Consider the following 27,741-nt stretch of genomic DNA (forward strand, 5'->3'; position numbering starts at 1 on the left):
TTCTACTTGCCTTTCATATCAGGAGACATTTCTCACATTTCCAAATGATATGATAATGGGTGCTTAGTGCCTCTGAAAATCAGACCCTGTGAGTTTTGCCACTGACTCCCCTGGAACAAGGATCTAGCCCATAATGAATTAGAAGATATAATGAAGACTAAAAACATTTTCAATGTCTCTCAACTTTACAGAATGTAATGCTCGTATGGGCCTTCTTTACCTTGATGAATTAACAAAGTGTATACATAAACCATTTTTAAAATATCCGTGACCGCCCACCATTGTAGAAGGCACAGAATATGAACAGACTCTGAAATGTATATATTTGGATTTACACAGAATTATTATATTGTATTCTCTGGTACAAATTACTTAGGTTACACGGAGTCATAATCCAGTACATATAGTTTAAAACTATCCTTTCTTTGATTACATGATTTTGTACATACCATCCTTGCACAATGGGTGTTAGTATCTCTTATTGTAAGTATCAGTATGTACACTGTTTTAAGCAACAGTTAAAATAACTTTTTTTCAATGTAACAGGAAAAACAAGGAACAATTTTTATACTGTATGAAGATCGCAAGCGGTACAGATTGGGAATGATGTAAGTACACAGTATAAGTTAAATAGCCAGGTAAACAAGTGGACAGTTATTTGAGCTGAAGAAGATGAAAATACAAAGTATTACCATCATGGATTTTAATAAAAGTGCTGATTTATTGGAAGACCATCTGGCAATTCAGTGATTGTCACCCACTATTTAGTTGTGATGTGATGACTTCCAGTGAGACTGGCTTGTTGAAAGAAAAGAGGATGGCTCTAAAGAGTTTGGTAAGTGGGTGTAAGGGTGTTAGTGTAGTTTATACACCAAGGAGCTAGAAGGAGAGTTAGTAAGAAACTCAACAGAAGTGAAGGTGTCAAGGATCTAGGGTAAAATTTTCAAAAGTGACTTGACACTTAGCAACTGTAGTCTCCTAAGTGCTTCTGAAAATGGAACTTTGGCACTTTTGAAAATTGAACTCCTAAATTAGTGTTGTTTCCACCCTACTGAACCTTACACCTTTTTTCTACCCCTCTTAGAATCTTTGGGGCAGGTCTTCACTACCCGCCGGATCGGCAGGTAGTGATCGATCTATCGGGGATCGATTTATCATGTCTCGTCTAGACACGATAAATCAATCCCCAAATGCGCTCCCCGTCGACTCCGGAACTCCAGCTCGCGAGAGGCAGAAGCGGAGTCGATGGGGGAGCGGCAGCAGTCGACTCGCCACCGTCCACACGGCCAGGTAAGTCGACCTAAGATATGCCGACTTCAGCTATGCTATTTGCATAGCTGAAGTTGCATATCTTAGGTCAACCCCCACGCTAGTGTAGACCAGGACTTGGACTCACAATGACTGCCTAATGTATAACTCACACCATCTTACACATCACTGCTTCCAGATCTGGTCTTATGAAATGAAGCTGACTCTCATCCAAAGTTTGCCTCCTTTTCTTTTTGCGGATACAGACTAACATGGCTGCTACTCTGAAACCTTACATCCTATGGAATCTCTAACACTTTCTGTCTAATATTTCTTTTCCCTCAAACAAGACTGCTAAATACATGTCAGACAACCATTTTAATTTGGAAACTAAGTTCCAAAAATGTAACAGTTTGGTTCAGGTTGTAACATTTTTTAAATAACGCAGCCATCCTGCATTTTACTGCACTGTGCTTAATGTGCATTGCAACTGACATGCTCTAAATGAGGCATATTCCCCCTCAATGAAATATGCTATAATGAGACTCTAGATGTACTGTCAAGAGATTAAAGCCCCAAAGACTAATACTAATATTTCTAAGAACAATGCAATAGTCTAAGTAATACTGATGCAGTTCAAGTGTCTGTGTACCACAAAAAGAAAGTGTTACGCATGGATTGTATTTGTGCATGCATGAAGTAGCAACAATTCTTTTACACTAATTTAAATGTTAAAAAATATGCTAAGGCCACTGTCCTAACTCAGTGGTAGCCTTGTGCTTGGAATAGCTGAACCTACTGCTCTTGTTTGCTAAGTTGATTAATAAAAATTATTTATTACACAAATCCTTTCTGTTGACAAGTTAAAATGGAGCCTCATCTTTCAGATCTCCCTGAAGATTGCCACCTTGTGAGATTGAAAATTCTCATTAAATTCCATCACCAGACAGGCACAAATGAGAAGCCGATTGTTTTTAAGCATGTGAAGGGAATCATTGGTAAACTCATTTGTTTGGATATCATTAACAGAACAATCGGAGAGGATCTCCAGGGGGTCCTCATGACCTTTGCTCACAATCTCTTCATCATCCATCAAGAAATATCAGCACCTAATATGCAAGGCGAGACCAATTTTAAGGTGAGGTGTTAATTAACTAACGATCGTGGTTAATTTCTGTACCAGGACTGAAAATACCTCATGCTGTATTGTAAACAAGTGCTAAACCATTCCTTTTTCATTGTTAGCAGTACATATTTCACACTGTAGAGGTCAATATAGCAAGTCTCCCAATGAACCTGTTAGTTAAATTTAATAGTTTGAAACTTTTTCTTTGAAACCAAATATGCTTTAACTTGGAACCATTTGTAAACCGAATCCCCAAAGCTTCTGAGTTTCTCGTGCAAGAGGCAAAGGAGGCCACCATACTGCTTGAGGGACTTCTGTCACAATCGGCCCTTTTGTTTTTAAAGGAATACCATCAAGATAAAAATTAAAATGAAGTTTCCTGTTTTACTAATCACCACTTAAAATATTAATATCACATTTAAAACATCCATCTCATTCTTCACCACTCAATCGGTTTACTTTTTGCATGTCACCTTAAACTTTGAAACAGCCTAGTACAGTTTCAATTTGGTTTCCTTCACACTCCCTCTTCTGGGGGTACCCACTCCACACCTGAGCTCACCTTATTCATGGACTCAGGGCAGCTGCAGAGCTCTGTGCCTAGCATTGGGCATCTCTACTCTGGGAATGTTCCCTGGGGAGCCCTTATGCACCAGCATAGCTGGTGAAAAGAGACCATTGGGCAATAGTGAATCCAGCCCTACATCCAATAGTAAGTTTTTGTTGGATCAGGCCATAAGAAAGTACAGAGCGACTAGTTTATAGTGGAAACAACTGCTTATTATAAAATGATGCTATCTTTTGATTCTAAAGAGTAGCATAACTTCAGCAAATGTTCTTTTGCTAACCCATAGGCCCTCTAGCTCTACAGAAGATTTTAAAAACTTGAACTATAAACAGTTTCTTAAAAGGCAAGAAGAGACCCCCTGTATCGCAAATTTGTGTTGTAATTGATATGGTGAGAATGTAAAACAGACTAAATCTTAACTCTAACTGTATTTTCTTGTGATGAGTCAAATGGCATTTTTCGGGGGAAATAGAATTAAATTTTAACATGTAACACAATAAATAGAAAAAATATTTTTCTGATCTGAGGGAGGGACTCAAAACTAAGTATTGAAGAAACATGTAAAAGCGGATTTCATTTCAATTTACTTATAGTGAATTAACAGTGATTTACATATGCATAATGAAACAACATAGTTAATTAGAATAACAAAATGTGTCTAGCAATATATTTTCTTTTACCTAGGATTTATATGTATTTGTGTTTATTTTTAAATAAATACACTCCCAATCCCACAGTAATAGTGGAAGATTCCATTGGTGCATTCTGTTAAATAACACAAATTACTTTGGGGGGGGGGCGGGATTTGCAACCAGCTGAAAAATTTGTGGGGACTTTATTCCAGTATAACATCCATTAAATAACTTGTACTCTTTCAATCTATTACAGATAGCAGTTCAAGATATTGAAGCAATTCTTGGAATTACAGCAGAAAACAAACTGAAATTTAAAGAGGAATCCTCCAAAGAAGACGCTCCCCAAGAATAGTTGACAGAAATTTTAAAACTTTTTCTTTAAGCCTCTAGGAAAAACTCTCTTTCTCAGGAATGCAGGAAAGAAATAACTTACAAGTTTTGTTGTTCTTGTCTATTAATAATTAAATTAATATTAGCTTAGACTGGAAATTTTAATGATTACTGAGTGAGCTTAAATGATTAGTAAAATAGTAACTAAAATATCCTTGGTGGTGCAAAAGGAAATCTTGGTGAAGAACAGAGGAACAAAATAAACATTGTCCATTTTCTTATCCCTGTCCACCAACTTCATATCATGAATACTGTAGTACAGCATGTATTTTTCAAACCTTATTGGTAGACTCATAGTTTTAGAAGTCAGAAGGCACCATAATGATCTTCTAGTCTGACCTGCGTAGCACAGACCATACAATTTCACCAAATCATTCCTGCATCAAGCCCATAACTTCTGACGTCAGCTAGAGCATCTCTTTTAGAAATTTATCCAGTCTTGATTTGAAGACCACAGGTGGCAAAGAATCCAGCACATTCCTAGGTAAATTGTTCCAATGGGTAATGACCCTCACTGTTAAAAATCTGTGCCTTATTTCTAATCTGAATCTGTCTAGCTTCAGCTTCCAGCAGTGGGATCTTGTTATGCCCTGCTAAATTAAAGAGTACCCTGCTATGAGAAAACTCTCCATGGAGATCGTTATAAACTCTGATCAAGTCACATCTTAACCTTTTTTTTACATAAACTCAATAGACTGATTTCAGCGTAGCAGCCGTGTTAGTCTGTATCCGCAAAAAGAACAGGAGGACTTGTGGCACGTCAGAGACTAACCAGTTTATTTGAGCATAAGCTTTTGTGAGCTACAGCCCACTTCATCGGATGCATGCAGTGGAAAATACAGTAGGACAATTTTATATACATAGAGAACATGAAACAATGGGTGTTACCATATACACTGTCACGAGAGTGATCAGTTAAGGTGAGCTAATACCAGCAGGAGAGAAAAAAAACTTTGTAGTGATAATCAAGATGGGCCATTTCCAGGAGTTGACCAGAACATGTGAGGAACAGTAGGGGGGAAAAACAAACATGGGGAAATAGTTTTACCTTGTGTAATGACCCATCCACTCCCAGTCTCTATTCAAGCCTAATTTAATGGTATCCAGTTTCCAAATTAATTCCAATTTAGCAGTCTCTCGTTGGAGTCTGGTTTTGAAGTTTTTTTGTTGTAATATTGCGACTTTTAGGGCTGTAATCGAGCGACCAGAGAGATTGAACTGTTCACAACAACCATTGTTTCATGTCCAATGTGTATATAAAATCGTCCTACTGTATTTTCCACTGCATGCATCCGATGAAGTGGGCTGTAGCCCACAAAAGCTTACGCTCAAATAAATTTGTTAGTCTCTAAGGTGCCACAAGTCCTTCTGTTCTTTTTTCGATAGACTGAGCTTCTTCAATCTCCCACGGTAAGGCGGGTTCTCTGATCCTTAACTTTTTTTTTGTACCTCTTTTCTGAATTCCTTCTAATTCATCAACATCCTTTTTAAAGTGTGGATACCAGATCCAGGTGCAGTAGTCTAGTAATGGTCTCGCCAATGCTGTATACAGTGGTGATACCACTTTCTTACCTATATCTCTGCTTATATATCAAAGGCTTGTGTTTGCACTCTAGCCACCACATTACACTAGGAGCTCATGTTCAGTTGGTTATCCACCATGACCCCTAAATCCCTTTCAGAGTTATTGCTTTTCAAAATACAGTCCCCCATCCTGGAAGCATGACCGGTGTTCTTTGTTCCTAGACACGTGATCTTGCAGCTGGCTATATTGAAATGTGTGTTTGTTCAGGTGGGCCCAGTTTATCAAGAGATCCAGGTTGTTCTGCAGCACTGACCTACCTATATTGTTGTTTAACGCTCCACCAGTTTTTGTATGAGCTGAAAACTTTACCAGCAGTGATTTTATATTTTCTTCCAGGTCATTGATAATTACACTGAATAGCTTTGGTCCAAGAACAGATCCTTGTGGGATCCCACTAAAAACATCTCCATTGGATGATGGTTCCCCATTTATAATTATTTTTTATATCAATCAGTTAGCTAGTTTTTAATCATTTTAATATGTTCTATGTTGATTTTGTAATAGTGCTAACTTTTTAATCAAAATTCTGTGTGGTATTCAGTTAAATGCCATATAGCAATCTACCTATATTAGCACAGCTGCCTTTGTCAACCAAACTTGTAATCTCATCGATAAAAGATATATTTATTTGACAAGATCTATTTTCCACAAAACCATGTTGATTAGCATTAATTATGCTACCATCTTTTAATTCTTTATTGACTGCATCCCATATCAGCCTTTCAGTGAGTTTCCCTGGGATCCATGTCAAGCTAACTGGCCAATAGTAACCCGTGTAATCACATTTAACCTTTTTAATATCACCACATTCACTTTTTTTCAGTCTTCTAGAATTCCTCAGCTTTCCAGATTTGTTAAAATATAATGTTTTCCTTTCTTTGTTTTTGAGGATTCTTTTGCTGCCCCATTTGTAAATTGTGAAAAGAAGATTTTGTACACTCAGAAATGGTTTGTGTAAGTAATATAGATGGTAAAATCACTTTTTCTTTCCTATGCGTTTCTTAGCATCAGATTACTTGTCATTTGCTGTCTTCAGGACAGGAGGGCAATGGAAAGGGGAAGACCAGTCTCCCCAACCAAGGCTGTAATATTTATCTTGCTGGAAGATTATGCTCTTGCTTTAAGTTACAATTTATTTCTTCCTGCAGATTGAATGCATTATCTCCTGAACATGCCAAGTCTCTACCATCCTACAGCTAAAAAATCTCAAGCAAATACCAAAGCCAGGGTTTTCGAGTCAGTAATGAAATTCACTATGGAACTACAGTATACAGTGCCTTTCTTTTTCAAAGACAGATTTAACTGAAATACTCAAGTGCCATTCACGAGCCACAGATCTGTTAACTCTGCATAAAATTCTGATCAGCCTCTGTATTCTCCACAGTGGTTGAAGAAATAAAAATAGAAGTGAGAACTGTAATAAGATATGTTGATTTATTCTTCAAATAAAATATAAATGTATATATTTTTAAATTGTTTGGGTCTTTTTGTCAGGTAGTCTCAATAATTCCTCAGTTCTGGATACACTAGTTCCACAAGCAGGCTTTTCTACTGTGGAATTCAGCCAACAATCATCCTTTCTAGAAGCCTTTGTTTTGCTCCAGTTGGAAATGAGATCGGCAGGTTTCTCGCCTCTGATAGATGCACTAGTGATCTTTTGCTTCCAAGAAGTCCATTGCCGAAAGACTTAACTCATAAACAGCATTGTTTGCCTATTAATCCTTAAAACAAGAACAGTGGATATATTCACTTTTTGTTCTCTCTCTGAGGTGCTGAAGATAAGTAAACTCCTAACTTCCTCCCCACTGCAACCAAGGTACACACAGGTTTCAGAGGAACAGCCGTGTTAGTCTGTATTCGCAAAAAGAAAAGGAGTACTTGTGGCACCTTAGAGACTAACCAATTTATTTGAGCATGAGCTTTCGTGAGCCACAGCTCATGAAGTGAGCTGTGGCTCACGAAAGCTCATGCTCAAATAAATTGGTTAGTCTCTAAGGTGCCACAAGTACTCCTTTTCTTTAAGGTACACACAGTGTACTTCCCTACTCTTAACAAGAGACTCTTCCTAGATTTCTGACCTAACCCCATCTCTCCACTAATCACTACAAACACTCAATGGGGTGCGGGGGAGAGCCACTTTGCAGATGATATCAACCTGGAAATTAGCTAGTTTCCTAAGGCTTAAGAAGAATCAAGCCTTGATTCATGCCAGAACAACATAAGGTTTGAGAGGCTCATTAGTTCACTGGCACTCAGTAGACTGCAGTGTCCTAGGAGTAAATGAAACCCTCTGCCTCTTTATGTCTTTGTTCTGTTCTGACAAAAGAAAACTGTACCTGTTTTTACTCAGCACACGCAATCTGAAAGTTCCCGTGGTGAGAGTTATTTCTCAGCATGTACAAAGTGTGAAATGTATTTGGAGGGAAAAGTTTTTAATTACTATTAGCACTTCTGAGCCTTGAGTTGATGGCAGGATTGAAATTGCTTTACAATCTCTCACATTCAACTCTCATGCTGCTGGTGTCAGAAATGTCATTTTCTAGTAATATGGCTGTTATAAACTAAAATGCCAATTTTCAATTTTAAAAAAATAAATTTCAAATATATTTCAGCAGAATGTGTTCATGGTGCTTTTAATCCCATGCTCACGCCAGTACGTTCTATTCCCTCTCACCACAGGAAAACATGACCCCTTGAATAAAGATATCTTGCACCTTGGTTTTGTAGGGTCATGATGATCCAGGTCTAGAGTGGTAGGAAAATATGGCATCTGGGATTAGGGGGCTCATGTCTGGATAGTTATCGGTAGGGCCCTACCAAATTCACGGTCCATTTTGGTCAATTTCACGGTCATAGGATTTTAAAAATTGTAAATTTCATGATTTCAGCTACTTAAATCTGAAATTTCACAGTGTTGTAATTATAGGGGTCCTGACCCAAAAAGGAACTGGCGGGGGGGGGGGGGGGAGGGAGTGTTGCGGTGCAGCTACCCTTACGTCTGCACAGCTGCTGGCGGTGGCGGTTCCTTCAGAGCTGGGCAGCTGGAGAGCGGCGGCTGTTGGCCGGGCTCCCAGCTCTGAAGGCAGCGCCGCCGCCGCCACCAGCAGCACAGAAGTAAGGATGGCATGGTATGGTGTCTGCAGAGCTGGGCCCTCAGTCAACAGCCGCCGCTCTCTGGAGGCAGCAGTGCAGAAGGATGGCATGCTATGGTATTGCCACCCTTACTTCTGCGCTGCTACTAGCGGGGCGCTTCCTTCAGAGCTGGGCAGCCGGAGAGTGGCAGCTGGAATAGTGTGTCCAGTTCTGGTGACCTAAGAAGGATTTTGATACATTTGAGAAGTTTCAGAGAAGAATCATGAAAATGATTAAAAGACTAGAAAACATGCCATATAGTGAGACTCAAGGAGCTCAATCTATTTAGCTTAACAACTAGAAGGTTAAGGGATGACTTGATTACAGTTTACTAGTACCTACATGGGGAACAAATTTAATAATGGGGCTCTTCTTTCTAACATGATCCAATGGCTGCAAGTTGAAGCTAGACAAATGCAGACTAGAAATAAATCATACATTTTTTAACAGAGTAATTAAACATTGGAACAATTTAACAAGAGTCATGGTGGATTCTCCATCACTGACCATTTTAAAAGGTTGGATGTTTTTCTAAAAGATGTACTTTTTAGGAATGATTTTGGGAACGTTCTATGGCCTGCGCTATTCAGTAGGTCAGACTAGATGATCACAATGATCCCTTCTGGTGTTAGAATCTATAAAAACTCAACTATGCCAATTATAAATGTTTCAAAAACTTAAATATTTTTAGTTGTATTAATGTTATTGTGAATGGGACCTCTGGACATAAGCACCAGCTAAATGGGACAATTAATGTGCTTACAGTTAGGCATATGCTTTAAGTATTCTTACTTCAGTTCCTGAAAGATAATTTGTTATGAAATGTGAAGTACTTGAAATAATGTACTGAATGGAGTAACACTGAGAGCTTTCTTTTCATTTGATAAGATCTAACCCTCTTATTGACTATAATAAAATATTGGTGCCTCTTTTTGGGAATAATTGTGGTCTAATGATTAGGGTGGGGGACTGTGAGTCAGGACTTCAATATTTGAATGCTGTCTACAGACTTGTATAACCTGGAGCAAGTAATTTAAACTCTCTCCCTCAGACCCTAATTCTGCAATAACACGCACACGCCTAGCTTTACATGCTGTGAGTAATCCCATTACAATTAATGTGTGTAAAGTGAGCACGTGTAAGTCTATGTAGGATCAGGGCTTCCGTTTCCTTAACTATAAAATGGGGATAATATGACACACATTCTGAGGTTGTGAGACTTCATTAATATCTGCAAGGCAGTTTTGATGCTTTGATAAAAAAGGGTATAAAAGTGCACGGAATTATTACCAAATGTCATCCTATTGTTTTGTAGCTATGCTGTTACATTTCTTCAGCAAGGCCTTCATAATGAAATACAGAAGTTTATTTTTCACTGTAATAGTCTGACTCATGGTTGTGAACTTCTATTACATTTGGGGAAGGACTCGAGCTCTTAAAGGTTTTAAACTAGTAGTTTCTGGGATTTTGTGTACATGATGAAAGGACCAAAATAATAAATATACTATTTCCAAAATTATAGTTTTTGTTTATTTTAATCTTCTGCTATTTTATAGCAAGATCCAAAACAAATTACTACAGAATTACAGCCTGGTAAATTGTGACTCACTTTAACTATGGAAAGTTTACAGTCTGTTGTCTTCCATCTTCACCCCAAAGACTCTTTGAGAAGTGGCATGTCACATTTCAAGAGGAGGTTTTGGAACAGCAATGATATAAAAGCACAGTGCACTCCAAAAAATAGAGACTTCAATGTATAAAGCATAAACTGTCCAGCCAACATTTATTATGCAGCAGCACTGCTGTCAGGGTGGGTTGTTCTTTCTAAATGAATGATGTTCAGATGGATGCCCAAAAATACTCAACTTTTTATCATAAGCTCATCTTAAATACATACATACATACATACCAAGCCACGCTCCTTTGCATTGGTGAAGGGTCTGAGATGCTTTGCTGGTCTTATGAAAATGCAGGTGCTTCTCTCCCTCCATTTGTAGTACACAGTGTGAACACACACATATGGATATCAGTACATTCACTGGTTTAATGAGAGGCTACACTTAAAAAGCTGTAGGATTATTTTGTTCCTCTCCATGCATTTTTACAAGGAAGAGCAAATGCAGGCATTTAAATTAATAAGTGCAAAATATCTTGAAACTCCAAACTAATATAGTTTAAAAATTAGAAGCAATTATTTTCAAATACATTCAATAGATTTCAGTCCAGCAAAACTTAAAATGTAAACACCGACTGACCATGGACTGTAATAGCACAAATAGTGCTGTAGGAGTATGATACATTAGTCCAATCCTGCATTTCAATGAACCACAGCGTCAGGTTCCACTTCCTTTTTATCCTGTCATTGTTGCTGCTAATAAAGAAAGATATTAAAGCGAACTATATGCTCTATTAATTATAGAAAGGTGAACTTGAGTCAAATTTGTTACTGACAATGATTAATAATTACTGGTTCTGCTACATAGTCATGTAGTGCATTACAGTAAATAAACATGGTACATTGTTGTATAGTAATTGATTAATTAGCACATTCATACTACACAGCTCAATGGTCTAAAATTGCTGAGTTTGAGATATTGCTCATAATTATTAAAAAAAAAGAAATTGTTTCCATTTCTCAGTTTACTCTTCTGTACAGTCATTTTTTTCTCAAACAGAATATTTAATGGTTCAAAACCTTAGGTTTTGTTTAGATAAATCATATCACAGAATTTTTAGTTATGATTTTAAAATATTCCTCTTCCAAGAGCTTTAAAATATTCAACCCAATTTCAACCTCAGATGTTGCTTTCAAACTTCACTAAATAATATCAGTGTGTTTATATAATATGGCCTAAATCAACTTTTCCCCTCACACTCAGGTTAATCTCTTTCATACTCCAATTGCAACATGTGCCAAGAAACCATGGGGTGGCCTCTTCAATGCGCAGAACATACAGAATAATAAAACATAATGATGAGTCGCTTGATTGGCCCATTCAGGGTTCTTTGTGATAGTTTTTGTAAATGAACATTATGAATGCATTTTCTCAGTACTGTCTATTGATGTACCTGCCTTGAACAGGGAGGAGACAAAGGGCATGTCAGTGTGTCTAATTTCCATTTAGTTTCTGAAGTTATTTTTTGGCCACTTCCTACAGTAGTATCCCACAACAGCTCACCTCAGCAGCAGTGCAGATTGATTTTTCTGGAGTGGGATGTCTCATGATCTCACCCTCCCGCTTCCAGTGTTCCTAGCAGGGACCCCCACTTTCCACACAAGGACTGTGCCAACTCAAGGACTCTCCCAGGTGACCTACCATTATCTCTGCCCCCAGGGATGCCTAGAATCAGGAGCTTCCATGATCTCCCCCAATAGCTCTGGGTGACCCCTATCGTACGCTTCAGAGACCCCCTGTAATCAGGGACTTGCCGATCAGGGATCCCAGATGACCCCCAGTATCTCCCTCAGGGACCCTAATATCAACGACACCAGGTGACCCCCAGTAACTCCCTCAGGGACCCCAGGTGACCCCCAGTAACTCCCTCAGGGACCCTAATATCAAGGACCTCAGGTGACCCCCAGTATTCCCCTCAGAGACCCCAGGTGACCCCCAGTATCTCCCTCAGGGACCCTAATATCAGGAACCCCAGGTGACCCCCAATATCCCTCTCAGGAACCCTCTTTATCAGGACCCCTAGGTGACCCCATTACCCCTTCACACCGCCCTATAACCCGGGAGCCTGCCACGTGACACCTCCCTCAGGGACTCCCATTCTCCCCACTCAGCAGACCCGCCCGCGCGCCCACCAGCTCCGGGCGCGAGCCGTGCCACGCTGGCGGGCGCGCACGCACAGGGCCGGGGGCGCGCACGGCCGGGCACGCTGGGACGGCCAAGAGCGGGGCCGGGGGCGCGCGGGCCGGGCGCTGCGGGGGTCTCTGCCCGCGGCATGCTGCTCCTGCGGCAGCTGCACGAGGCGGCCCTGAGGCGGCTCCTCGCGCCCGCCGGGGGCGCCGCCGCCAAGCCCAAGGCCTCCGAGGTGCTGAGCCGCCACCTGCGGCAGCGGGGCCTGCCCCACTGGACCTCGTACTGCGTGAAGTACAGCGCCGTGCGCAACGACCAGTTCGGCCTCTCGCACTTCAACTGGCAGGTGGACGGCGCCAACTACCACGTCCTGCGCACGGGCTGCTTCCCCTTCATCAAGTACCACTGCTCGCGGGCCCCGCGCCGCGACCTGGCGCTGCAGAACGCCGCCTTCACCGCCCTCAAGCTCGTCAACGCGGGTGAGCCGGCCCCCGAGCCCCGCAGGGCGGCCAGCGAGCCCCCTCCGCCCGCGCTTGGCCCTTGACGTCAGAGGCGGCGCTAGCCCATGGCGGGGGCCCAGCAGGAATATTTGGGGGGCCCCCCCACCCCTAGAAATGCTGGTGACACTTCCACCAACCACGCACTGCGGCACACAGCACGGCCCAGTGCGCTTGTGAACAAGCCCCGGTCCAATAAGATGAATGATATGGGGGGGGGGGGTTTAATACTGAATCGGGGCCCCCCCTTGAGCAATTGCTTAGTCTTCTTGTGCCCACTGGCTCCTGTCTAAGATCAGGGACCTGATACTGCACGGAGCTTAACCCTCCTCAGGTCCCCTTTACCTTGGTCCTTTGCAGGCCGGTAAACGGTTGATCGCTGTGACTGATGGGTTTTTGTTTTTGTTTTTTAACATAAACTTGTCTAGTCCAAGACTATTCACTGGCCTTTTAACTATTGCTTAGGTAACAAGTTTTTAATACTACTTATGCTAGCCTTTAAAATACCCAGGTGCTCATTCATTCTTCTAAGGAGCATTTCTTGACTACTGAGTGACACCATCAGACTGTCAAGAAAGATATTTGCACCCTACTTGATTTTAAGTATTTTAAAAACTATATTTGACACATTTTAGCAGCTGTAACTTTTAATTTGTAAGGAGATGTTATCACTGAAAACAAATCATGGGACACTATCCACTGAAGTAAAACACCATACCATCTGAAAATTTACCTATCTTATTACAAATAATTTCTAATATTATGGGGAGCCAAAATCTGCCCTCAGTTAAACTGCTGCTACTGCCATTGGCTTTACGGATGTCAACGTGATTGCACAGACAGAAGAGAGCAGAATTTGGCTCTTGAAAATAAGTACTGGGTCTGCCGTTTATTACTTGTTTGCACAGTACCTAGCACAATGAGAACCAAGCTGGTGGTGGTCTTCAGACACTAGCACAGTATACACTTTTATTTATTATTTGTGCTACCATAGTGCCTAGCGGCCCCAGTCATCAACCATGGCCTCATTATGCTTGAGTCTGTACTAACACTGAATTAAAAAAAGAGTCACTGCCCCACAGAGCTTCCAATCTAAGTATAAGGTGAGACAACAGTTCGATACCGTACAAAAAAACAATGAGACAATATTGGTCAGCATGATAGGCCGTGGTCTTAGCACATCAGCAACCTAATTGTTTAATAATAAGAAAGTATTCGTATAACATTTGTTAGCGATTTACATGAAGAAGCAATCTATCCCCAAAACTTGTTTTAACACTGATTGGAACATTCATCAATTACATTGTAATTTTTTTTAAAAAATGTGCAGATAATAGACATTTAATATTTAAGTGTTGGTTGTTATGAGGATTGTAATCTTTCATATTAACAAATTTTATTGGTTTTGGCTCTGGCTGTTATCAGTAAACTGATTTATGCTACAATAATCACTTTGAAAATTTTACATAATTTGTATTAGAAATGCTCTCTGAGTGTTATTTTTGAGTCTGTCCTCTCTCTGCCTTGATGCTTGGACCTACTGTCAAATCTTATTGCTGCTTCCTCTGTAATAGCACTAAGACTGCTCTGTCTGTCTAAGATAAGCTCTCTATCTGCACAGTCAAAACTCTTATTCAGGCCCTCATCGTCTCCTGTGTTGACTATAACATTCCCCACATGTCCTTTCAAAGCACTGTTGTTAAGACTGTCTTTCTGGTGCTCCAGTCAGACTCTCTTTATCCCCTGCCTTGTTTGAGGGTTCAATTCAGTAAGGTACTGAAGCACATGCCTCACTTTAAGCATTGAATAGTCCCATTGAAGTCAGTTGGACTATTCATATGCTTAAAATTAGGCACATGCATGCATAGGCACCGAATGAAGGGCCTGAGTCTATCTGTGGACTCCCTCTTTTTCACTGCATCAAATACAAGCTTCTTCTTACATTTTAAGGCCCTTCTGAGCTTAGCCCCTTACTACTTATCCACTTTGTATCTTACATATTACTATAATACAAATAATAAACAATAATAATTGCCAAGTATCAGAAGGGTAGCCGTGTTAGTCTGGATCTGTAAAAGCGGCAGAGTCCTGTGGCACCTTAGAGACTAACAGACGTATTGGAGCATAAGCTTTCCTGGGTGAATACCCACTTCGTTGGATGCATACCGACGAAGTGGGTATTCACCCAGAAAAGCTTATGCTCCAATATGTCTGTTAGTCTATAAGGTGCCACAGGACTCTTTGCCAATAATAATTGCCTTCCTCTTAAACACCTTCCTGGCATCTTCGATGCCAACAATGCCAAGCACCATCACTTCTTTATCCACTTCTCCCACAAACATATTCACATTTTCTGCCATCCCTTGTGCATGAGACACCCTTTCCCCATTGATCTATAAAGTAACTACCCTATTTCCCTTTAAGTCCTGCATGTCCGCTACTGGGATCTCTTTGGGAAACTATGAACAGATAGCAATTAAGTAGAGACCAGTAGAGGGTTCTAATATCTATTTAAAAAAAAAATTTTAAAGACTAAATCTAGCTTTAAGCATAGCTAGTTCACTATAGCCAAGTGTTTCATATCTCTTTTACCCTTATCTGCCTTCCTTCCAGTCCTTCTGTGTATTCCCCACTTATTACATCTTATTATAAATTAGGACCTGATCCTGCCCTGAAAACTGTCAGGAGACATTCATGAGCATTGGAGTCTGCTCATGTGGTTCTCAGTGCATAATTGGGATCTACGGTTGTAAGCTCTTCAATGCAGGGAATTGTCTTAGTACAGCTGCTTACACAATGAGCCCCCTACTGTAATATTTATATTTTCCTTCATAGCCATTATTTTTAGATATCACTGTGTTAGTTTTAAGAAAAGGAGTAGTTGTGGCACCTTAGAGACTAACAAATTTATTTGAGCATATGCTTTCGTGAGCTAGAGGTCACTTCATCGGATGCATTCGATGAAGTGAGCTGTAGCTCACGAAAGCTTATGCTCAAATAAATTTGTTAGTCTCCAAGGTGCCACAAGTACTCCTTTTCTTTTTGCGAATACAGACGAACAGGGCTGCTACTCTGAAACCTGTGTTAGTTTTAGTTCTCTTGGTTTATAATGGTTGTATGTAACAAGTATTTCTCTTTTGTAGGCATCCCAACTTTATTATATGGAATTGGCTCCTGGTTTCTTGTTAGCGTCACAGAGACTGTCCACACAAGTTGTGGCCCAGTTACTATTTATTTTCTGAATAAAGAAGATGAAGGTGCCATGTACTGAAATTGTGCATTCAAGCACTCTCATTTGGTGGGTTTTCACAACTGTGGGTATTTATATATTCCTGCTGCTTTAAAATATAAACAACTTAAAAATAAACCTTTGTTTTCAGTGTGTTCCTTTTTAATGTGGTGGTGTCCTCAAAAGCCTTCATTGTCCTTTTTTCAGTTACAAAAAATGTTCCTGTTTCAGTAGAGGCATGAAATGAATATTGGAGTCAATGAAGATAAGATATTAGCATCTTTGGAAAATGAATTGACTTTTCTACTGTCCTCAAAAGTCTTAGCTTTAAAGACAGTGATTGAAATGCTTATTGCTGAGAAGAATCTTCTGATTATTTTTTTTAAAATCTCCTTTTTTATGTACATTGGATAGGTTATGATGTTTGTAAATTAACCTGAAGGCAAGCAACACAATCTCCAAATACGTTACACATAATTGTAAATGATGAGAGTTTTAGACTCTGTGCATAGGTGTTCAACAATATATAAATTGTCCTAGTACCTAATCAGAGTCTGAAGGAATCTGTAATAGCACCCTTCTTTTATACAGATGTATTGAAATGCTCTTTTAACCCCACAAATTAAAATCCGTATTAACGGACTATGTAGTATGTGTCAACTGAATATTCACATCTAAACATATTTTAAAAGTAAACATCTGAAAAGTGGTTCCACCTTTTTCTTTCAATATCTGAATTCACAATTCTGTGTTTTCTTTGGCTATAGTTGATTTTATCTCTCACATCTAAAGCAGTCTAAAAGAAGCAGTTCCGCACACTGCTTTACAGGTCTGAGGGTATTGATCCCATTAATAGTGTTTATTGTGATCAGACCAAGAGTTGCTAAACACCACTATATCCTCGATATATGCTCTTGCAAAATTTTTTAAACCGCTTAGCACGTGGTTGACAAGCCTCTGAAAAGTGGCTCCTGCATTAATTAACGCAAGTGATAACACTTTGAATTCATAGTGTCCCATATCAGTAATAAAAGCAGATTTTTTTTCTGTGCATCTTTTTCTCAAGGGATCCACCAATAACCTTTTGTGAGATCAAACATGCTAAGTAAGACATCTAGGTTTGCTCAAAATATCAAACATATCAATTTTGGGCATAAAATAAACATCTGAAACACTTACAGCATTGAGTTTTCTATAGTTGACACAAAACCTTAGTTTTATCTTTCTTAGGTACTAGCACAATGGATGAGGTTTGGCTTGAGAGAGCCTTGAGGAGTTTGCTGATGAGGAAGAGAGACTGGTATGGCTGGGAGCTGACATGTCTGATCATCAGCAAAACTCACTTTTGTTGAGGTCAAGGGGTAGCACACAGTGGCTCAGAGCTCTAGGTATCCCAAGCAGCATGTTACAACATGCAAAAGACTTTTTGTAAGGATAAAATCACTAATATGACTAATATAATTAACTGATGCAAAATACAACATACATATTCTTATTGAAAATTATTTGTAAGCAGTGAACTGTTTCATGCTTTATGAAGGAAGTATGTGTGCTTGTCTAAAAGAAACACTAAATAAAACTTTAGTCAAAGGAGCACTTATTCCAATATATTTAGTACTGAAGAATATTCTTGACACAAGTTGAATAAATAGCTTTCACAGAAGAAGAGAGAGTGTTACATTCAGCTTCATTAATAATAAAACTCACTATTAGCATTTTGCTGGAATAGTTAGAACTGATTTCCTCTGTAATGAGCAAAAGTTAAATAACTACAGCTCATAAGTTTGAAGTCAAATACTGCTCATTTATTGCAACTGATCTTGTCAATACTTTGCTGTAAAGGTTTGGTCTCAACATGAGGCTGATAAAATGGTTTTTAATTACCAGACTATAAATACAGCTTTTCATGGGAGTTGCACCTCCATTCACTGCAGCTTGTTTGATTTCTGATAATGTGTACTGCTGACTTTGCTTACCTGTTTTTCAATAAATGCAGGCAACGCGACTCCTTGTCCATACAGTGATGGGCAAGTCTCCTTAGAGAACATCTTTGACAAACTACCCTATTGATCACTGCAATTCTGTGCTGCTAGTAGCATTAAATAGAGACTTGATTTCTTGTTCAGTGCTCTCACTGTGTAACAATTAAGCAAATGTAATATTTTCTTGTATTACATGAAAATCAATAGACCTCTTGCTCTTGTGGAGTTGATCATAGTGAAGAATGAACTGGAAGATAGCTGAGGGCAAAGTTCAAATATAATATCATTCATTGGATTCATTAAGACTTGTTGCGTAAGAGCTGTTGGAATACTTAGAGGAAAATATGCTATTCATAAAGGGTAGTACTTTTGTTTACACAAATGTTTGAGACATTTATTAAGTAATGGTGAATCACTATTTTAATTGGCTTTAATCAAAAGTGAAAGATTAAAGTGACCAAGATTTATTCTTTAGTCATGGTCTGAGTTAGAAGTGAAAACACTGTTGAGGGACAAGCTATGTCCCAAGAGTGCTTCTCATCTGGAAAGGCTGGTGACCTTGGTGATAACTTTGGGTATGGTTCCAGGCCCAAAGAGGAACTTCAGAAGCTCTCTTGTGCAGTCCTGCCCATGAAATGATCTTCATAAGAGACTAGAAATCATAGAAACGGCAGGTAAGGATGGATGGATAATATTGAATTCTATGACATCTTGGCATTGGGATCTTATCAAACCTTTGCTTCATTGGGAAAATCATCAATTTAGATACTTGTCTAGTTCCCATCACCATCAATTCTGGTTCTCCTTGCATCTAGGTCAGCTCCTACACAGACAATCAGCTGAGAGGGAACCAGGGAGTTATATTGTAAGGCTATTGCAAATCCATGAGCCTGAAACATGGGGAAGGACCTCTGGGTTGTTTCCTGTAAGGGACCTTTGTAGTCCATAGGGCTAACTTGCCTTTATTATATTCGCTGCCTTGCCTTCTTGTATAGAATGATATAGTGATTTTAATAATATTGGGCCTGCTCTTGAGACAGGAACCTGTTAACCATCAAAGTGATAACTGGGAATTCTTAAGTAATCAATATAATACATAATCTATAGATCGGGTTACATCTTAGGGACAAGGTTCTGATGAGTGTGTCATCTAAAAGTGGGCATAGATGAATTCCTAGACTCTGTAGCCTGGTTGCTATCACTACCTATCCCTTTGGGAATATCCTGGTGTAGCGAACAGACTGGAAGATGCGTTGTATTGACAGTGAAGACAGGTGAACTCATGAAATTGCTCATGACAGAGTCTGATGGCAACATGCAGATAAGCTTTTTTCAGGTCACTGATTTCAGAAGGTCTACTGAGAGTGACATCTAGAGTCTCCACTCAGAATTTTGTCTTCCTCATCTATCTGTTTGAGCAATTGAGGTCTAAAATGGCCCTAAGTCCTCCAAACCCTTTTTCCATACTATAGAGTGGTGAACGTCTCTTGTCTTGAAAGACCAGTGAAATCTCTTTCAGGGTAATTTGAAGTTTCTTGGCATCTCCTAATATTGGATAGGGCATGAAGAAAGGATGCAGAGTAGCCTGCCATTCCAGAGAATATCCAAGCTCCACTGTCTCCAGGATTCATCTATCTAAAGTTGCCTGGGTCCATATGCATGAGAAGGGCAATATAGATATTGGTATTGTGGTGAGGCCAGTGGGTTGGGAATGCTATCTACTATGGGTCTGATCCAAAAACTCATTCAAGTAAATGGGTGTCTGTTGACTTCAATAGGCTATAGACCAGCCCTGGAGAGCTAGAGGGTAGGGGGTTCAGATCTAAATAATATCATGTGGAGAATATGGTTGCTGCATTCCTTCCTTCCTTCTCACGCGGTGGTGTTGGGCACTTGCTCGTTGTCCTGAAGGGTGCTCTAATGTTGAGTTCCATTTTGCCTCCTCTCCATTTCAATGTATTTATGGGCCTGTGGGAAGGTTAGTGAGGAGGCACTATGCTGTTGTGATTTTAGTATGCTGATGACACAGAGTACTATATTTCATCCAACCCAGTAAGTTCTGTCAAATGTTTTACCTAGTGTGTGGTTGAGATTGGAGCATAGATGAGTTAGCTGGTTGAAACCCAGTCCAGATAAGACAGAGGGGATGATGGTAAATTTTGGAGGCAGCACCTAGAAGATGTGGTGAGGATTATAGCTGACCTTCTTAATAAGAGTGAGTGACCTCCATTTGTTAGTTTGCAGTTTGGGGGTATTAGAAGATCCTAAGTTGCTGTTAGAAAGGCATGTAGCAGTAGTTTGTAGGGAGGCCTTTTTTATGTGGATCTGGCTAGGGTTTGACTTAATCTTTGGTTAATTATTTTTTGATTAGGGAGCAAGTGGAGATGCTTTACTTTTTTATGTGACAGGTTTCAGAGTAGCAGCCGTGTTAGTCTGTATTCGCAAAAAGAAAAGGAGGACTTGTGGCACCTTAGAGACTAACGCATTTATTTGAGCATAAGCTTTCGTGAGCTACAGCTCACTTCATCGGATGCATTCAGCCACTGAATGCATCCGATGAAGTGAGTTGTCGCTCACGAAAGCTTATGCTCAAATAAATGTGTTAGTCTCTAAGGTGCCACAAGTCCTCCTTTTCTTTTTTTTTTTTTATGTGACTATTTTTAATTGACAGGCTCCTTTTGTACCTACTAAATTATATATGTACGCACATACATATGTTTATATATCAATACTTTGTCACAGATGATTAAAGTACAAAATTACCCTTCAACTTTCTGCTGACTTGGTCTGCTCTGTTCTCATTTGAAACGAAGTACAGTCTGCCTTGTAACTCTTGCTTTAATTATCTCTTCACTGACTACAAGGATGATGTTTAAATGAGTGAGATGACATAAGAAGAAAGGAGCTTTGTTTCACCTCACTTAACAACTAATGCAGATAACTGAAACCTTACTCTAAACCCAATAGATCAGGTAGCTACTTTTTTCAGCACTAGCCTTTTAAACAGTAATGACTACTGGGGGCATCTTAACCTAAATGAGTGCTTAGCATTACATCTTACCTGGGTCAACAGTCTAGGGTATCAGAGTTAAACTGTGTTACTGTAAATTAATGGAAAATGTAACTGCACTTTGCTGAAAGATCAATGTCCAATAAAGGCTGCACAATCAAATCTTGTTGCAATGATTGAGGTCCTTAATTGCCTTTCAAAGATAAGGTGGTAATCAACATAGGTTTAACTGATCTTTTTTACTAGTTCAATTACATGCTAATGACTAGTGCCAAGTCAGAATCTTTAACTACTTATACTTATTAAATCTTATGTTAGTAATGAAAAATTACATAAACCACACAATCAATAAAGCACAAGTCTTAATTACTATATTTCACTTTTATACCTTTTGTGTGTTTGACAAATTTGTTTCACTCGAGATTTCCCACAAATAAGAGGTATTATTAACAGAGACTATATTCCTTGGAGTACTGTTTACTAATCCAAATTGCTAAACCTTAGATGTTTTGTGTATTTGTTTTAATGGAAACTTCTTAGCTAAATATCCAGTAAAGCAAACTTCTAATCTTCTAGGCATCTAACTGTATATAAAGATCAGTTTCTGTATCTGATGGCAGCTCCTTTTACTGCTGGATCTAAAGCTATCTGTAACCCGCAGGCTGTCAGAGACATTATCAATTTGAAATCCATCATTTTTTGTAAATAAAATGTTAACAAGTTTGTATGTTGCACCTGCCCCTACATCTCCTTGCTAATTTTGTGGGCAATTAATAACATTTTCTACTTCCTTGAAAATATTTTGTTCTTCCCTCATTGCTGAAATGGAAAAACTCACACCAGCTGCAAGCAAAACGAAGGGCCTAATCCAACTCTTATTGACTGCAATGGGAGTTGGAGTCGGCCTGTACTTACTATGTAAAAAACACAGTGGAACAGACTATATTTAGAACACTGTTAAAATCACAAAGTAAACAAACTAAGAGAGATTTTTCTCATCTTTCAGTACGATAATCTTGGGTGTTAGTTGTAACAACAGTAGATTGAAAAATTTTAGCAGAAGTGATTAAAAAAATCTAAGTACTTATCTGACCTCATTACCATAGTATCTTGGTGCCCCAATCATTAATACATTTTTTCCTCACAACACTCCTGTGAGGTAGGAAAAGACTATTCCCCATTTTACAGATGGGGGACTGACGCACAATGGTAATTAAATGTCCCTTTAACAAGTTCCTAAAAAGGCAGTGTAAGCTGATGGAATGGATGAGCAGAAACAAAATATAGCAACAAGCTGTAAAGTCCATTAAATGCAAGAGAATCTTTTTAAACACAAGTCAAACATAGGCTCTAGCCATGTTAAGGAAACTTCCACTGGTGTAAGTACATCAAAAGTAGCTACAAAGGTGCAAATCCCTAATGTAGAGGTCCAAAGCGGAACTTACACCGGTGCTTAATGTGGCAGTATACTGAAATAAGCTCCGTTTTGCATTGGTCCAGTGTGTCTATATTATGCGTTTACACTGGTGCAGCTACATTGATGTAGTGCAAATTTCATTATTGTGGACTGGGCCAAAGTAACACTAGCAAAAAGAGTTAGGGCTTGTCTACACCATGCAGCTTTTAGCAACAAGGCTGTGTCGACACAGCCTTGTCGTTAAAAGTCAGCATGTGTAAGCGCTCTTTATCGGTACTTTGTCGGCACTTTTGCTGACAATATACTTTCAGCCCCGCGAGCAGCGTTAGCTTTGTCGGCAGCGGAGTATTCTGCCACGTGCGTTGGCAAAACTTTTGTCTTTTGCGGGGGGGCTTTTTTAAGTACCCGTGAAAGACAAAAGTTTTGTCGACAACTTCGCAGTGTAGACAAGCCCTTAGACATAGAATCATAGAATATCAGAGTTGGAAGGGACCTCTGGTGGTCATCTAGTCCAACCCCCTGCCCAGAGCAGGACCAATCCCCAACTAAATCATCCCAGCCAGGGCTTTGTCAAGCCTGACCTTAAAAACTTCTAAGGAAGGGGATTCCACCACCTCCCTAGGTAACTTATTCCCCAGATCCTCCTCCTTCCCTTTTTTAAAGATGGGCACTACATTAGCCTTTTTCCAGTCGTCCGGGATCTCCCCCTATTGCCATGAGTTTTCAAAGATAATGGCCAATGGCTCTTCAATCACATCCGCCAACTCCTTTAGCAATCCTCATAAGTCATGTGTTTCAGACCCCTAATCATTTTTGTTGTCCTTCGCTGGACTCTCTCCAATTTTTCCACATCCTTCTTGTAGTGTGGGGCCCAAAACTGGACACAGTACTCCAGATGAGGCCTCACCAATGTCGAATAGAGGGGAACGATCACGTCCCTCGATCTGCTGGCAATGCCCCTACTTATACATCCCAAAATGCCATTGGCCTTCTTGGCAACAAGGACACACTTTTGACTCATATCCAGCTTCTCATCCACTGTAACCCCTAGGTCCTTTTCTGCAGAACTGCTGCCAAGCCATTCGGTCCCTAGTCTGTAGCGGTGCATTGGGTTCTTCCGTCCTAAGTACAGGACTCTGCACTTGTCCTTGTTGAACCTCATCAGATTTCTTTTGGCCCAATCCTCCAATTTGTCTATGTCCCTCTATATCCTATCCCTACCCTCCAGCGTATCTACCACTCCTCCCAGTTTAGTGTCATCCGCAAACTTGCTGAGGGTGCAATCCACACCATCCTCCAGATCATTAATGAAGATATTGAACAAAACCGGCCCCAGGACCGACCCTTGGAGCATTCCGCTAGATACTGGCTGTCAACTAGACATGGAGCCATTGATCACTACCCGTTGAGCCCGACAATCTAGCCAACTTTCTACCCACTTTGTAGTGCATCCATCCAGCCCATACTTCTTTAACTTGCTGACAAGAATACTGTGGGAGACCGTGTCAAAAGCTTTGCTAAAGTCAAGGAATAACACGTCCACTGCTTTCCCTTCATCCACAGAACCAGTTATCTCATCATAGAAGGCAATTAGATTAGTCAGGCATGACTTGCCCTTGGTGAATCCATGCTGACTGTTCCTGATCACTTTCCTGTCGTCTAAGTGCTTCAGAATTGATTCCTTGAGGACATGCTCCATGATTTTTCCAGGGACTGAGGTGAGGCTGACTGGCCTGTAGTTCTCAGAATCCTCCTCCTTTCCTTTTTTAAAGATTGGCGCTACATTAGCCTTTTTCCAGTCTTCCAGGACTTCCCCTGATCGCCATGAGTTTTCAAAGATAATGGCCAATGGCTCTGCAATCACATCCGCCAACTCCTTTAGCACTCTCAGATGCAGTGCATCTGGCCCCATGGACTTCTGCATGTCCAGCTTTTCTAAATAGTCCCGAACCACTTCTTTCTTCACAGAGGGCTGGCCACCTCCTCCCCATGCTGTGCTGCCCAGTGCAGTAGGCTGGGAGCTGACCTTGTTCGTGAAGACAGAGGCAAAAAAAGCATTGAGTACATTAGCTTTTTCCACATCCTCTGTCACTAGGTTGCCTCCCTCATTCAGTAAGGGGCCCACACTTTCCTTGGCTTTCTTCTTGTTGCCAACATACCTGAAGAAACCCTTCTTGTTACTCTTAACATCTCTCGCTAGCTGCAACTCCAGGTGTGATTTAGCCTTCCTGATTTCACTCCTACATGCCCGAGCAATATTTTTATACTCATCCCTGGTCATTTGTCCAATCTTCCACTTCTTGTAAGCCTCTTTTTTGTGTTTAAGATCAGCAAGGATTTCACTGTTAAGCCAAGCTGGTCGCCTGCCATATTTACTCTTCCTTCTACACATCGGGATGGTTTGTCCCTGTAACCACAATAAGGATTCTTTAAACCATAGACAGCTCTCCTGGACTCCTTTCCCCCTCATGTTATTCTCCCAGGGGATCCTGCCCATCAGTTCCCAGAGGGAGTCAAAGTCTGCTTTTCTGAAGTCCAGAGTCCGTATTCTGCTGCTTTCCTTTCTTCCTTGTGTCAGGACAACATGAACAACGTAAGTTTCCCTAACTTGGGTAGGGCACCCTAACTTGTTTCAAACATTCTTCTGGTTCTGGCTCTGTTATAGCCATTCCCTTTGCAAAAGCACTCTGGGACAGCAAGGGAACTGGCAGCTGAAATTAATCTTTTGTGTACTGACAAGTAAGTGCTGCTACATTGTGACACAGGCAGTTAATCTTAAACCTTTCAATAACATAAAACTGATCAGAACTATTTGGCAGGTTCAAAGTCTGCCAAACTAAAAAAAAGCATAGATCAGCTGCATAAAAAGATTACCTGTAAAAACAGCCATGTTCATAATAATACTTTGCACTTATTTTACAGACATTAACTAGCTAACTTTCACAACACCCCCATGAAGTGAGTAAATATCCCCATTTTACAGAGGGGAAAATCAACACAAGTGTGTTGATTTTCCCCAATGTCACGTAGTGTTTGGTTTTGTTTTTTACCTCTAAATTAATTGATTATATTGAGGTAGTTTAGCTAACATGTTTGTGAAGACTCCTCAGGACAATCCAAAACATTTATTCCAGGCTACAATCATTTCTGGTTTACTCTAGGGACCGCCTAACTTTTACCTGGATTTAGCCAGAAAAATTTCAAATTGGAAATAAGGCATACATTTGTAACCATAGGAACAAACTACTGAGGGAAGTAGGGGATTCTCCATCTCTTATGCCCTCAAACCAAGACAGGATGCCTTTCTAGAAGATATGCTTTAGCTAAATGCAAGTTCTGTGTTAGGCACACGTGAGTTATGGGACTCAATACAGTGGTAAATGGGTGAAATTTAACAGCCTGTGGCATTACAGGAGGTCAGACTAAATGATCTAATGGTCCCTTCTGGCCTTAAGCTATATGAAACGAAGAACTTGAAGATAAAATAAAAATAAATAAATAAAACTAATGATGACAAGCCCACAGAGAGTTAGTAGCAACGCCACAATTAGAAATCAGTAGTCCCTAGCTCCAGCCAGTCACTTGCTTAGTTCTCTAGGCCAGGCTGCCTCTAAATATGAAAAAGAGCAAGCCATTTAAAAGACCAAATTTAACAAAACCCACATGCAGCTATATTGTAACCCCCAGCTTACTTAGATTTCTTGCTTATGGACCTGTCTTGAACCAACTTGGCTTATTCTCCTTGGGTTCCTACATTATTTTACTTGGCCATTTATGGTAAATTGTTTACTGTAACATGCTTTAATCTTCCTCTATAATTTTGCTGGTTACAGAAACATAAGGTAATAGAACTCGATCTAAAATCTGTGTGTTTCTCAAACCATACATTTGTATGGAAGTACTTAGCTGTACACACCTTTTGTGTGGACTTTGAGAGACCGTAATGATATATTAATTTAGGGATAAAAAAATTCCTTAAATAAAATCTGTAATGTGTATAGTACAACCTCACTAATTTTCATTAATGATTAGGATACTCATTGCAAATTATTGACCCTTGTGAATTAGTTTGTGGAAAAAATGCAGCTTAAATAAGTTAGGATAATTCATCATAAAATGTACATTGCTTCTTAGACAAGTGTTGTTTAGTCTTTATTTATGCTAATACCAGTCAATGCACTGTGGTATAGTTTATAAAATATTAAGTCTTTGTATAGTAAATAGCTATTAAATGTCTGCTAAGAAGTTGAGTAAAATCCGTGATTTTTGTTCATGTTCAAATTATAAACCATGCAGATAAGCAAAGTCTGAATGAAGAAATTGTTGCATGGAACACAAATGTGTATCTATTCAGCATTTAAAATTTTGGTGAAGCTATTAAAATTTTGAAATGATATTATAAATTATAAAATCAGCCAGTCTGGAATCATTATTAGTTGCTGTTGGTTTGGTAAGGTAGAATATGTATGGCTAAAAGTTATTTTTAAAACGATTGCATCACTTTAAGCACAGTTTATGAGCACTGTACTAGTTCATTATAAAACCCAATTTATTACTTTCAGTGATATTAATAATCCCAATAAAATCAATCTGTAAAACATGATGCAAAGCAGTTCTTTACACAAGTAGTCTGATCAAGGAATTCTTTCAGTTTTAAAATGCAAATTTAAAAACACAACACTTCCTAAAGAACTCTTTATTTCTTGGGGGGGATAAAATTATATACGTTATAAAGTCAATGTGTTGTAGTAAATTCAGATATATAAATCTATTGGAATTACTTTTATAAGAAGAAATGCCATTAGATATGATTATTATATGCTTAGTGATTCATGGGCCTTGTTACATACATGCTTTGTAATGTATGAATTATTTAGTAAGAAAAATCACAATGATTTTGTTGTTACTCAAAAATTTATAGGTTGGCAGAAACAATTATGCAGCCCCTGAAGCTGGTCTGGTAAGGTACAGTAACATTAACACTGTATAGGCTTATTTTTGATCACTTTTATTTGTAATGTTCATTCTGTAATTTTTCAGTAATTGTGCAGCATATGTAGCATTGGAATAATATTAATTTTATTAAGCATAAAATATTTTGATTGTATGTTTTTTCTTA

The 27,741-nt window shown here is 39.5% G+C and overlaps 2 protein-coding genes across 9 annotated transcripts in view; both read left to right on the forward strand.

Moving 5' to 3' along the window:
- IQCH (IQ motif containing H) overlaps positions 1-7,025 on the forward strand; it is a 104,807-nt gene extending 97,782 nt beyond the window's left edge. For 4 of the 8 annotated variants that reach the window (XR_012670316.1, XR_012670311.1, XR_012670315.1 and 1 more), the window contains 4 exons: positions 547-608; positions 2,278-2,386; positions 3,831-4,451; positions 5,889-7,025. Coding sequence is in view for 1 of the 8 variants with exons in the window: in XM_075133244.1 (XP_074989345.1) it covers positions 547-608; positions 2,278-2,386; positions 3,831-3,929 (270 nt within the window). In the remaining 7 variants the exon portion in view is untranslated. Of the gene's footprint in view, positions 1-546; positions 609-2,277; positions 2,387-3,830; positions 4,629-5,888 lie in introns of those variants that run through there. The other 4 variants (XR_012670312.1, XR_012670313.1, XR_012670314.1 and 1 more) reach the window with 4 other exon arrangements.
- A 5,546-nt stretch (positions 7,026-12,571) lies between these two features.
- C10H15orf61 (chromosome 10 C15orf61 homolog) lies at positions 12,572-16,351 on the forward strand. Its single transcript, XM_048867674.2, has 2 exons — positions 12,572-12,966; positions 16,128-16,351. The coding sequence occupies exons 1-2, from the start codon at positions 12,633-12,635 to the stop codon at positions 16,253-16,255; spliced, it is 462 nt and encodes a 153-aa protein (XP_048723631.1). The 5' UTR covers positions 12,572-12,632; the 3' UTR covers positions 16,256-16,351.
- The last annotated feature ends 11,390 nt before the right edge of the window (positions 16,352-27,741 follow it).

Source organism: Caretta caretta, chromosome 10, assembly GCF_965140235.1.
Source record: "Caretta caretta isolate rCarCar2 chromosome 10, rCarCar1.hap1, whole genome shotgun sequence".
Lineage (NCBI taxonomy): Eukaryota > Metazoa > Chordata > Testudines > Cheloniidae > Caretta > Caretta caretta.

What these genes read in the sequence shown, in the direction of transcription:
- C10H15orf61 (XM_048867674.2), top strand. Translation starts at nt 12,633, where the DNA reads ATGCTGCTCCTGCGGCAGCTGCACGAGGCGGCCCTGAGGCGGCTCCTC. An exon ending in CCTCAAGCTCGTCAACGCGG is followed by an intron (nt 12,967 to 16,127) that starts GTGAGCCGGCCC and finishes TCTCTTTTGTAG; the next exon opens with GCATCCCAACTTTATTATAT.